This window comes from Equus przewalskii, unplaced genomic scaffold (assembly GCF_037783145.1).
Source record: "Equus przewalskii isolate Varuska unplaced genomic scaffold, EquPr2 contig_5313, whole genome shotgun sequence".
NCBI classification, from domain to species: domain Eukaryota; kingdom Metazoa; phylum Chordata; class Mammalia; order Perissodactyla; family Equidae; genus Equus; species Equus przewalskii.
The window spans coordinates 324-13,921 of NW_027227713.1; the positions used below are offsets into that span (position 1 = coordinate 324).

The 13,598-nt window shown below is 45.1% G+C and overlaps 1 protein-coding gene across 10 annotated transcripts in view; it reads right to left on the bottom strand.

The window, feature by feature from the left end:
• Positions 1-3,797: 3,797 nt before the first annotated feature.
• LOC103545307 (aldehyde oxidase 2-like) overlaps positions 3,798-13,598 on the bottom strand; it is a 54,128-nt gene continuing 44,327 nt past the window's right edge. For 4 of the 10 annotated variants that reach the window (XM_070606812.1, XM_070606809.1, XM_070606810.1 and 1 more), the window contains 2 exons: positions 11,587-11,754; positions 10,124-10,508 (listed from right to left, as the gene is read on the bottom strand). In XM_070606812.1, the coding sequence (XP_070462913.1) occupies positions 10,248-10,508; positions 11,587-11,754 (429 nt within the window). In that variant the 3' untranslated portion in view covers positions 10,124-10,247. Of the gene's footprint in view, positions 5,355-10,122; positions 10,509-11,425; positions 11,755-13,598 lie in introns of those variants that run through there. The other 6 variants (XR_011536419.1, XR_011536418.1, XM_070606811.1 and 3 more) reach the window with 4 other exon arrangements.

Consider the following 13,598-nt stretch of genomic DNA (forward strand, 5'->3'; position numbering starts at 1 on the left):
AGTTCTGAAAAAGCTCCTGAGCTGGTTCTGATCTGTCTACCTCTGCTTCCTCCGGATGGGATTTGAGGGTGTGGGGAGAAGAATATCAGGGCTAAGGAGAGAGGATAGGGTTTTTTTTTGGGTGGGGGGAGGGGTTGTATCTATATCATAGCTCCTCAATTTTTGTGAATTGTGAGCAACTTGAGAATAGACTGTGGAATTTGAAATAATAAGCTCCCAAAGTTTGATTCATCTAACTTTTGGTTAAAAATGCAAATAAACTGTTGGTCACAATGGCGTTTGAAAGGCCTGGGGAGAAAAAAATCAAACTCTTTGTATTCTCAATGTACTGGTCTGGATAAACTTTGGAGAACAGTTATATTCCAGCAATTTCTTGAGCACAATGAACAAAGAGACCAGACAAGTGGTAAAAGGTCATATTTAAATTGGCACGGGCTCTGTTCGTGTTATATTTGCTAAAAAAATAGGAAGAAGTTCATCCTTAGTTATACATTTAATGTTAATTACATTGGGCTATTTGTTCAAAGTTAAGACAAAGTTCCTTATATTTTCTCCCTGGAACGTGATTGTCTACTGGTTACATTTAGTCAATAAATTATATTTGTTGTAGGATATGACATTTATTCATTTAAATTGTAGATGAACTGTGTTCATCAGATTCATTACCATATAAATCATGTAGGCTCTTCTGACATATAGAAAAATCTCAGAGTCCTATGTCTGTTTTTTCTTGCTAGCTGCATGTCACCATCTGATGTTAAAAAATAGTAAACCATGACTGTTACACAATATATGGTGAGCAAGCGTCAAAGGTATAGTCAATGAGGGACCAGGATGAGAAAGCAAGTTCAAAGGAAGATATATATGAGAAACTGATATGGAAAAAAAGAAAGTTAGAATAAGGTGCAGAATTAGATCAAAAAATCAAAAACCAAATCAAAACTAGTTGATGTCTTACAAGGCAAAAAACTCCTGAAATCTTTGGGGTTATGTTTTCAACCATACAGAAAGCATTTGCAATTTATCGATGTTCTGCAAGTTACCACCTGTGTTAGTTCCCTATTGCTGCTGTAACAAATTACCACAAACTTGGTAGCTGAAAACAACGTACATTTATCTTACAGTTCTGGAGTCAGATGTCCAAATTAGGTCACACTGGGCTAAAATTGAGGGGTCAGTGGGGCTGCATCCTTCTGGAGACTCCATTTCATTGTCTTTTCCAGCGTCTAGAGACTGCCTACAGCAAGACCTACCTTTGCAGAGTCTGAAACCTAATGAATGGTAAATACCTGAAGTTGCATTTCCCTAGAGTAGTACTGTCCAATATAACTTTCTGGGATGATGGCTGTGGTCTCTTCGTACTGCTCAACATGGTACCTGCTTGCCGCACCTCGCTACTGAGTACTTGAAAGGTAGCCAGGGCAACTAGGGAGCTGAATTTTTTTTGTTTACTTAATTAAAATTAAAATTTAAATTTAAATAGTCACATATGACGAGTGGCCACCATATTGGACAGGGCAGCCCTAGAGCATCAGATTACTCTTTAGTGGGCTCATTGGACAGTACTGGAGTATGACATTGAAAGGTCACACAGTATTTTCTTTTTTTTTGGCCTTATGGCCAAGTGTTGGAAAAATTTTCTTAACATGTGCAAGTAAAATAAAAAATGACTCCACAGATTAAAATCCAATAACAATGTGCAGGCTGATTTCTTTGTTAGAGAGCTATAGCTTCTTTCTTTTTACTTTCCTTAGATCTCCTGGCTCGCAAGTATCTAAGCTGCACAACACAGGTTTCATAGATACTTTGAATAGAGCACATTCATTAGCTCTTCCTTTGTCAAGCATGTGGAGCTATCAGTTTGAGCTAGACCCTGCGATAAGAGCCGAGTAAAATGCAGTCCCTGCCAGCAGTCAGTGGGCCTTTAGTCTAGAAAGGAGGATACACATGCAGACAAATAGACGGTGTGATGGAAGAACCAGGTACAATAAAAAAGGAAGGGTCCCTTCCACCCCAAAACTGGATCTGTTAGCCTCAGCAGGAAGGTTTATTGGCATTCTACAGAGTGCCCCCAAATTCGTATCCACCTGGTACCTCAGAATGTGACTCTCTTTGGACATAGGGTATTTGCAGATATACTTAGTTCAAATGAGGTCATACTGGATTAGGGTGGACCCTAAATCCAATGATTGGTGTTTTTATGAGAAAGGAGAGTTGGACACAGACACAGGGGAGAAGGCCACATGTCGATGGCTGCAGAGATTAGAGTGAGGCAGTTACAAGCCAAGGAACACCGGGAGCCAGGAGAAGGGGCGAGGAAGGGTTCTCCCCTAGAACCCAGGGCCCTGCCAACACCCTGACTGCAGACGTCTAGCCTTCAGAACTGTGAGAGAATAAATGTTCAAGCCACGCAGTTTGTGGCATTTTACGGCGGCCGTAGGGAACTGAGACAATTGGAAAGATACTGGCTAGCTTGCAGAACTGAGGGCAGAGCTGAAGAACAGGCCTTGAGGTACATGGGGAGAGGGGTACCTCTGAGGGTCTCAGCATCAGAGCTTGTGGACATGCTCTGCACATCTCAGACGTCCAGGCAATCTGCGTACCTCACTCAAGAGTCCAACTCTCAGGGGAGAGACTCTGACCTGCCTTATGCTGTGTCTTTCCCAGCAGCCCTCCTGGAACATGTAGTGGAGGACAGGTGACTTCCCGAAGGAAAAGACCCCAGGCAGATAAAAACAACAGTGACCACTGCACAAAAGATAGCACAGTCCTTTTTGGAAGAAGAAACCGTCTTGTTGAATGCCGCTCTTTTACCCAGTGAGGGCGGTGGTTAGAGATGTTGAGAAAGATTCTCCTGGCAGCTGTGTGCAGGATGGTTTGGAGAAAGACCAGCTAGACAGCTGGTGACATCATCTACATGTGGCATTAAGGAAGTATGGAGCGCCTGTCCTGCCCCAGTGGCTGTGCCAAGGAAAGAACTGTCTTATTTTGCACTCAGTGATATCTTAATATCGACTCATTGAAGGTTGTACAGAGAGACTGAGAAAATGCCTTTATTTTCTGTCTCCAACTATTTCTGCCTAATTTTTAAACTTTTTTTGGCATCTTATAAATCAAAAAGCCTATCTTTTTGCTATTTGTCTACCCAATGACATAAGACAGATCAAGCATTCATTTTTGCTGTTCCAAGGGTGGAGCTGGAGCCGGTTGTTTTTCCTTAAATGAGAGAAAACCCACTCAGAGAACCCAGACTCAGAAGGCAGAAGTACAAATGCCTCCTGTGTACCCAAGACCCAGGGGGAAAAAATAGGAGGACCCATAGAGCCAAGATGAGCACTAAGGGTTACCGTTGCTCACTATTACTACTGCTGGGGGACTGCTGACACGGGGAAGGGGGTCGATTGCTCACTTGGTTCAGCAGGTGTAACACAGGGGCAGGAGCCAGGTGCTCGTCCTGTCTCCTTAGACTTCCTCTAACATCCCATTTGGCCTTTGTGTTTCATCCATGTGTGGGACCAGCTGAGAGTAGCTTTAATCTTGACAAAGTGGCTGGGTATTCTGGGGCCAGCTATTCCTGAGAAACAGTAAAAGTAGCTAATAAAAATGGTTACACTCTGTGCTTGTGTGAAATTGGCCGGATTGGGATGCTATCAGAGTAAGTCTTTGTACTGTACACTTTTTTGTATTTTTGAACTGTGTGAATGTATTACTTATTAAAAAAAATTTGGTAAGTTTCATCCTTTACTAATGCTTATTGAACCCAAAGAACTGGTTTCAAGTGGGTGGTTTCAAAAGTGTCTTTTTAAAAAAGTACTTTATTGATAGCCATGCCATTCAGATTTTTGTGTATCAACTCACATGAAATTTTATTCAGACCCTCTATCTTTAGTGCTTTATAGTTCTCAGCCATGACAAATGGAAAATAAATGCCCAGTAACCATCCTTAGCCCTATAGACCAAATTTTTAAAAATGCAAATTATATTTACCATCATTTAAAATTATATAAATGATAAAACAAATTTTTCACATTCGTATTAGATTACCCAGTTAAGGATTTTATTCTCAAGAGCCAAACTTTTATTACTTTCAATTTATTTCACCCCGGCTACTCCTATCAAGTTCCCCAGCTCTTCTGCTCACGTAAGCAAAAATCTTGCGTAATTTTTGTCCTGCCCATGACCCTTCTGTTCCTGTCTCTTTCCTCTTTGTGCTCCTGTCCCACTTCCTCCCTTGGACACCTGTGGCCTGGTGGAGCCTCCAAAGTCAGCGGATGGGCCTCTGGACAGCTGTGTCCCAGTCCCTCCAATCAGACGTGCTCATTGCCTCTGATGACCTTCCGCCTCCTCCAGGCTGTACCACTTGCCTCATCTTTGCCTTCCCTCGCCCATAGCAAGCGCTCTCAGCACAGCCTCTCCCGCTTCATTCACTTCGGGAGTCCCTGGAAGATGGAGGCCTGGTGAGCCTCCTGTGAATTCTGGCTGGTAGACTGGCAGTTTACCCCTGACTTTCTGCTTAAATAAGGCCTAATTCATATACTGATTTCTCCTTCTCTGAAGGCCTCTAAAACTCAGATTAATGGAATTGGTGGATCCTGCATGTTTTAAACTACAACGTAGGGCTGATTATAATTCAGAATTCTTTTGCTGTGTATCACCCACTTCGATATATGGGAAACTGAGCAATCAAGTATTTCTGGAACTCTGATACCATGGCAAATGATTTCCATAAACACATTTAAAAAAATAAAGGGTTTTGAGATAATACATTGAAAATGGTTTACATTGCTTTCTCCCTCCAAATTCCAAAAGAATGCTAACCAGTTGAATAGCTGATCCACAGGAGGGAAATACCACTCCTTTTCTGTCAAATGCGCATGCGCAGACCCATAGCTAACCACAGGGAAAACACGACAGAAGAAAACCCTGTAGAAGTCTTGTGGTGTTGGTGAGCTGTGGCCACAGAATCAAACGTCCCTGGGAAAAGGAGTCACATGTTGATCTAGGGGAAGGGTCTTCACTCTATGACTGTAATCCATGTCACCAGTCCAGTCTGATCGGAGGGACACAGAAAGAAAAAATTCCCCCTTCCTGCAATATTTCCATGACATCTTCAGAGAGAAATCAGCGTTAAATCAGCACCCCTTCCATGGATCTCGCAGTGTTTGTCCGGTCACCTCTAGGCTGGAAAGTCTAAGCACATAATCTGTAAATAATGATTTATCTTGTTCACAGAATCAGACATGAATAATGATCCTAAATTTTGTCATTTCTCTTCCACAACAGTAAAAGAATATCAGTTTGGAGTCCAATTAGGATTAACAAGCCGTCTTTTCACTTGTGAAAAACTGCAACACCTGGAAAAAAAGAAAGATTAACTACAAAACTGTGTGCAAATCCCTCAACTTTTGCGTATGAGGAGAACAATAAGTAGTTGAAAACTTGGATCGGAGGCTTTACGGGTTTGAATAAGGATAGTTAGGCAGTTACTCATTTTCCCTTGGCCTCCATGTCTTTGCGCATAAAGGAAGAAGCTGGATGAGATCAGAGGTGTTCACGCATTTTTAGCAGAGGTTTAAAATGTTGCAGGGACACACACACTAATAGATTTTAGTGTGGTATAAATTTAATACGGCAATGTTTAACACTTGGTAATAAAGCAAATAAATGAGAACAATTATGCTACTTCGAAGAAAGCAAAAATTTGAAATTACAGGCAAAGAACAGTTACACTCAGAATGCAATTTATATCTGCCTTTGTTTTAATTGCACAGCATGGAGAATATTCTGACACACAAATAGTTGTAAGTGGTAAAGTGGCAAGAAGTTTTTTTGGTTTTGTTTTTTAAATTTGTCTTGCAATCTGAGGATAGTCATTACTGTAAAGTCTATACACACAATTGACAACCTGGTTCATTCCCTGGTGGTCTCCACGTTGTTAAATGGCATTTATCGCATCTGAGCGGTGTGTGTGTGTGTTTAGCTGTCCTTTGTTGAATGCTGTGTCATGCACAGTGCTGTGCACTTTACACACCTTGTTTTACGTATTTACATAGGGATTAGGGTGGAGAGAGTAGAGAGAGAGCTAGAATTAGACAGAGAACGCTTAAAGAGCTCAGGCATTCTGCCCTCCATACTTGGGAATGTGCTTTTAAATTACATCTTATAATTAAAGATATTTAAGAATTTTAAATGTTGCCTGTTTTTACTTTTGTTATGGTTGTTGTGAAAGGAGAAACAAAAAATCTCATCAATTATTTAGTCTGATTTAGCAAAAATATCAATGCAAAGTTGGTCTCATCTGACAAGCACAATGGAATTAAACATACATATGTTAATACTTGTGGGTCGTCTTAGACATTTACTTGGAAAATTAGAGTTCGATGAACAAACTTTCTTTTCTCTTAATCTATGACATAGTTCTCTCCTGCTTTCGGTCCTTCTGTCGTTGCCTATTAAGAGTGCAGAAAAGCAGAAGTTTCTCCCAATGAAAATACGTTTCTTTTTTCCGCGTGCATTTCCCGGGAAGTTTTGGAGGCCACTCTCCAAAGCCTTCAGTGGTCTGCGTTTGTGTTGAGCAGCAGTGAAAACTGCAGCAGTTGAACTCGATGAGCACAGGAGAGAACTCTTCCGGCTAGCACTAGTTACTTATAAATGCAGTAACCAAGAGATTTCAATTTGGGGTTTTGCACTCAACTTGTAAGTGACTCTCAAAAGAATCAGGGAGTAGGATCTTCAAAATATCTTAATCTGCAGCATTCTCATTTTTTTCTTTTTTAATTTTAAAAATAAAAGGAGGGGCCAACCCCATGGCCAAATGGTTAAGTTCCCGTGCTCCGCTTGGCGGCCCAGGGTTTCCTGGGTTCAGATCCTGGGCACGGACATGGACCACTCCTCAGGCCACGCTGAGGTGGCGTCCCACATAGCACAACCAGAGGCACTCACAGCTAGAAGATACAACTCTGTACTGGGGGGCTTTGGGGAAGAAGAAGAAGGAAAGAAAAAAAAGACTGGCAACAGATGTTAGCTCAGGTGCCAATCTAAAAATAACAAAAATAAAATAAAAGGAAAAACTGCTATGTTGGGTAAAACACCCTGGGCTTCCTTTGTCAAAGTCCACAGCCATGTGTGTTTAGTATGAAAGGATTAAAATGTTGGGTGAGATTTAAAAATGAAGCTTAATTGACACACTTGAGAAGTGGTGTGGCCACAAATGGCTATTTCTCTGATCACTCTGCCAGGGAGAACATGAGCAGCAACCTTTCAGTTACAAATCGGTTCTACCAGAGAGGCAAGATCAGAGAGTTACAAAGAAAGCCGTTTATTTGTCGAGTCCCATTGAAACTGCCACAGGGCCTTTGCACTAGCCATTCTTTGCCTGGAACATGCCATTAGCAGCTTTATGCTTGCTCCCTCACTTCATTCAGGCCTCGGCTCAAGAGGCCTGAGAAACCTTCTCTAATAAACTATTTAAAACACTCCAAAATAATCTCTCCATCACATTCAAGCCCTACTGTTCTCTGTCGCTTCCGCAGTATTATCACCACCTGGAATTATGTGGTGTGTTTGCTTGTTTACTGTCTGGTTTCTCCAGTAGAATGTCAGCCACATGCAGCAGATTGACTGGCTCCCTATTTCTTCAGTTGCCCCGCAGTGCCTGGTGCATGGAAGGTGCTGAGTAAACATGTTAGATGAATGAATGATTGCACGATGAATGATCAAAGCTGGGACCACACCTGTGACCCCTTGACTTCAAGGAAAGGTGAAGGCTAACTTAGAAAAGTTTTGTTCTGTTGACGCACAGGGCTAACCAGCGTCAACCAAGCCCTTATAATTTACAGTGATCGTCTGTCTCCCCCGCTGCGTCATCACAACTGGAGAGTGGGCACCTGCGAGTCTGGCTCCCCACCACACGCCTGGTGCCTCACACTATGCAAGAAGGAAAGCATCACGTTAATTTCTTGGATTTGGTTACAGTAGGAAAGGTGAGCAGGGGTCCAGCAGGTAAGGAAAAGGAAGAAGACGGTTCCAAGCAGAGAGCAGAGCATGACGAAGGTCTCCGTCCTTGATGCGAGGAGCAGACAGCAGAAGGCAAGTGTGCTGGCCGGAGAGGGGAGGCGGGTGGGGCCCCATGTGTGGCTGGAGGAGTGGGCGGGGCCGGCCATGCTGGACTTGGCAGTTTGTAGGCTTGGCAGGGCAAGTTAAAAAGGTTTATCTTTAATCCACGAGCAACGGGAAGCTTTTCGCCTTTGTGTCCGTGTTAGAGTGACATGATCCTATTTGTCACCCCGCAGATGTCTGGCGGCAGCGGGTGTAAGGAGACCACTGGGAGGCGGCCTTGACGCAGCCTAGAGAGATGGGAGGTGGGCCCGGGGTCTCTAGAACGCAAGTTCCACGAAGGTAGAGATGGCTCCTGTTCCCTTCACTGCTGAGTTCCTAGCACCCGGAACAATGCCTGGCACCTCTTACACACTCAACAAACGTTGGTTTAATGAATGAATAACATAGTGGCTAGAAATGGAGGAAATGGGCTCCTGTAAGAAACTGTTAGGGGTTAAAAGTAACAGGAAATGGGGAAGGACTGGCTACTGAGTAGGAGAGAGAAATGTCAGGCCAACTCCGAGGGTTCTGGTTTGTGTTGCTATTTGGACGGAGGAGTATTGCTATTTCCTGTGACAGGAAGCAGCAGAAGAATCTATATTCTGTGTGTTTCTGGTCCTCTTTTTGTAAACTGAGAGTCCGAACTTCCTCCTCTCTGCTTCCCTCGGGAGGCCCCCTCAAGGCCGGCTTCTGGCATCCTCTGTGCTGGTGTAGAGCTGAGGAGAGGGGTCTGGAGGCAAGGACAGAAATTCTCGGATCACTGAAGTCTGGTCAGGGGTTTGAAGACGGCTATATTCTCATCGTTTCAAACATACGTGAGATCAGGGGAATGGCGAGGAATATTGTGGGACAGGATAAGTCTGAGGGATAAATGGTCACTCTCAACATGGGCCAAGTAGCCTTAACAGCAGGAGGCTTATTATTAGGAACTTAAACGCTCTGCCCTGCCCCGCCTCCAAATCTTATTCCAGGGCTACGAGTAAAGACAAGTTTTGGGGATAAATGACCTTGGTCAGCTATTTTCTTTTTGGATTTAAGAAACTATTTTTTGAGTGATATTGCATGGGAAAAGTATCTTCTCGATACAGGTTTCCTGTGAATGATATTGTTCAAATCTTTTCTGCCACTTGTGTCAGGGATATCCCAATTTTGTAAAATGAGTATATAAACAAGTTACATTGTACATGTCAACATATATGAATTAAAAGATGGTTAAAAGAGTGCATGTGTGAGTATATGTATGAGTACACACTCACGTCAAAATGGCTATAATTTCCTGGTGAGAGGGATTACGGCTGATTTTAACTTTCATCTTATTCTTTTCAGCATTTTCTAATTTTTCCATAATGGACTTTTATAAAGATAAAAAACAATGCATGTTACTAAAAGGAGGTTTATAATATCAAATCTAGATTATAACGTGAGGTGATGTTTAGAAAGCACGTATCTATTTATGAGTATTTTAGGAAATGTGAGATTACTCCCACACTGACTCTGAGCATGTCTGAGTATGTTTGAAACGATGAGAATATAGCCGTCTTCCAACCCCTGACCAGACTTCAGTGATCCGAGAATTTCTGTCCTTGCCTCCAGACCCCTCTCCTCAGCTCTACACCAGAGCTCTGTAAGAAACTGTTAGGGGTTAAAAGTAACAGGAAATGGGGAAGGGCTGGCTACTGAGTAGGAGAGAGAAATGTCAGGCCAACTCCGAGGGTTCTGGTTTGTGTTGCTATTTGGACGAGGTGTACAAATCAGTGGATGACATATTCAGAAGACATAATAAATTAGTCTGATCAAAGAAACCCTCAGACTGGGGAGAAAACATGGCTTCATCCCATGGACCAGGCAGCCGACAGGCTGAGCCGTGAATGAAATCAGGTGGTTCCCTTCTTACCATTGCATGTGACAGAGGGACTTTGCCAGACAACTGGACTGTTAAAAACAGCCTGAAATCTTGGAAAAGAAAGGTGTCACTTCCTAGGAGCCAGGCCACTTGAAGACTGGAAAGGTTAAGCCTGGGCGAGAAAGGAAGATTGGAAGTATCTTTTCTCGTACAGTGTTTTTGCTTTCCCTGGTCTGCCCCCGTCCAGAAAAGGATGGTTATTACTGCACAACTGGATGGAGCACATGTTTTTAAAGGTCAGAAGTGCCTACGCTTTTGGGGTTGATTCCGCGGTGACGGCGTCTCTAGTGCTGCTGGGAGGGGCCAGACACGGCCCTCCAGGCCACACCAGCCCGAGAAGGAGTTCCTGGGGTGGAGGAGAGCTGCTTTCCGGCCCTGGCCATCCGAGAGGGACTGACCTGGGCAGGTGACCGGCGTCACTTGCGTGCCCAGGGCAGTCAGTGGGGGTCAGCCTGAGGGGCAGCAGCATCCCGGGAGACTTGGCGGAAATACAGGGGCGTCGGTGTTGCTGGAGAACAAGAAATGGCGAGTTGGATTCGGAGATGGGAAGAGGACTGGGTCACGCAGGGGAGGGAAACGAATAAGGACGACACTGCTCTTTAAGCAGTGCTCCTACATCCTGTGTCACACTGTTCTTTCGATGCCTGCCTGTTTTGAAGAGGTCAGTTAAGTATTCGGGCTTCTTTTAGTACAGACATGAAAACACAAATTTTGAGAAGTGTAGAATCAATTCCTTTCTCTCTAGGAGGCAACATACTGTCCTGAAGTCGAATGGCCTGGATTCGAATCTTGACGGTGGGCAAGTTACCATACCTCAGTTTCCTCAAAAGTAAAATGAAGAAATAACAGTAGCTCCCCAATGGAGCCGCAGTGCTGACTCGCGAGGTACCCTGTGTAGAACACTGAGCACGGTGCTCCGTCCCTGCGAACGGCCGCCTCTGTTTCGATTAGGACGCTAGGAGGCAGGCGCCCAGGGTGGACTCAAGGACCTCAGCCACACTGGGCGCAGCACTCGGCAGGCTGGGCAGGCCGCGTGCACGTGGGGCTGCACGGCCCCGGCCCCTCCTGCCTGGCTGGGAGGCGTCGTCATGAACCGGAATCAAGTGGAAAAGCGGGAGCTGCTGATGAGGTCACGTGGTTGCTAAAGGGAGGCAGGTGTGTGCGCTCTGTTTGTTCACGGACCCGGAAAGGGACGGTATGGGATGCAGCCACGCGACACACAGGTCACTTTGGTTTTGTTTTTGGGGAGGGGTAGGATAGGTTAGGTAGGAAAGAGGGAGGAAATACAGGAGTTTGGTGAATCAGTCAGTTGTTCACATTTAGCTATTTGCTTTGGAAGCATGATAAATTCTCCTACTTCAGGGCTGCTGAGAGGTCAAATTAAATGACAGATGGGGAAATGCTTTTTAAAAAGTTAACGGTACGTATACAAAAGGTATTTGTGTGATTTATTTCTATCATATAATTTGATTAGTTGTATCTTATAATTTGATCTGGCACAGATTAGGTTATAAATTTACCTAAGAGGCCTAACAAGCAGGAAATGGAAAAGTCACCGGTTAGGAAAACAGACGAGAATCCCGTACCATCTCTGTGAAGCGGTCGGCGCAGGCCATTCGAACCCGTTCTGGCGTTGCTGGGCTCCGCACCGTGAAGTCCTCGGCGATGTCTCTTTCTCTGCGTGCTGTGGCCACAGCATCAGCGATGGCGAAGAACACAGATGACCCCAGAAACATCCCAGACTCACCCAGGCCCTGCAAGAAAGTACATTTATTTCAGAAGCTTCTACACTAGACTACAAGCCACTAGAGGTCAGGAGCCAGGTCTTGTTCACCATTGTATCCCCAACTCCTAGCACAGAGTCTTGCACACAATAATGCTCAATAAATGTTTGTTGACTGACTTACTGACTGAATGAAATTGGAGCACTTTTAAAAATCCCAGTCTCACCAGAACTTCCCATGTCTTTAGTCTTGTGTGCGTTAAATCTTTGTTCTATAGGAAAGTGATATATGTGTGTGTGTGGTGAGGAGAGGATACCCTGTTTAGAAAAGCTCTTCAGTGGATTGAACTGGCCAACTTGACGAGCAGAGGGAAAGATGCCTCGTCATGACGGTAGGTCAGGGAGGCAGGGGACACGAGAAGAAAGAGGAGAGACTTTGGCACCAGGTGATGGGTTGCAAGCCCGTCATCTGCAAGGAATCGCCAGGTGAGACAAATGGGTGATGCAGCAGATGAAGGACAATAAGGAACAGTGGGGATTATGGTGAAGTAGAGATACCCCCATGTCCTATCTAAAGGGGCAGCTGTTCTTCGGTTCTAGCTACTTGTTGCCTGCCAGGAATACAGCCCAAAATACCAGATCATCCAAATTTTCAAGAGAATTTAGATATTCTTATTTTAATGTAAAATTTCCTGACTTTTAAAAACACGGTGTAGGCCACAGAAAATACATCTGCAGGCTACGTTTGGCTACTGGCTATATTTGGCCCAATGTGCAACCCCTGAGCTAAAGAGCCACGTCAGAATCCTGGCCCTTCCTCTCCGTTTCTCTGGGTGAGATGGTCTCTCCGAGCCCCTGTCCTTTGTCAGTGAAATTCAGGCAATGACAGCTCCCTGACAGGGTGCTGTGAAGTTCAGGAAGCGTGAAAGGACCCAGCACAGCACCTGGTCCCTGGCAGGTCCCTGTTACTATCACGCAGCACACTCCACTGGGCGCCTGCACACCTAGGATTTCCCTGAGGGTCTGCCTGTGAGCGGCTGGTCACAAGGACTCAGGGTGCTGCCGGCCCCGTTACACTTGGGGGGCCTGAAAGCTGCCCTCTGCGCTTCCTTTTGCCTTTTCCTCTTTAAGTGGCTTCTGGCCCAGGGAGAATCCAAAGGTGTTGCTGACCCATGCCCGCCCCCACCCCCCCGGCCCCCATCACCGTGCGCCCAGAGGAGGTTCCTGAGCTGAAAGTGGGATCCAGTTTGGAAATGATAAAACTCTGGCAGATATATGAGGACTCATTTTTTAAATATCAATTTGCCACCCCTAGTAAGAAGTCTCCCAAAAGATTTTAAAGGAAATGTTAACGATACATCTCAGACCTAACGGACACTTCTGCTGTGAGGGTGGTTTTCACGTGGCCCGAGTCCGGCACTGCAGACCAAGGCTGACCTTTAACCTGCAAGGCCACTACTTCAGCAATTACTGGCGGTTGGCGTCTCTGCCTCCTGACACCATCGACAGTTGTTGGGCCACATAATTCTTCCTCGTGGGGCTGTCTTGTGCATTGGAGGCTGCTTAGCAGCGTCCCTGGCCTCTGCCCATAGTAATAACATCTCCCCCCAATTGTGACAACCAGATACGTCTCCGGATGTTGCCACATGTCCCCTGGGGGGCAAAACTGCTGCCCCCTCCAGTTGAGAACCACTGCTCTAGGTCGATTTCTGGGTGTGGCTGAGGACCCTGAGCCCCTGGGAGGTGAGGATTTGCTAAGAGGACAGGGAGTTGGTGGCCTAGGGCAGGACCCCAGGTCGAGAGATGCCTCGGCCCAGAACCGTTCCCACGCTGCCGCTGTTTCTTAGATTTCAGTGGCATCACGGCTTCAACTCC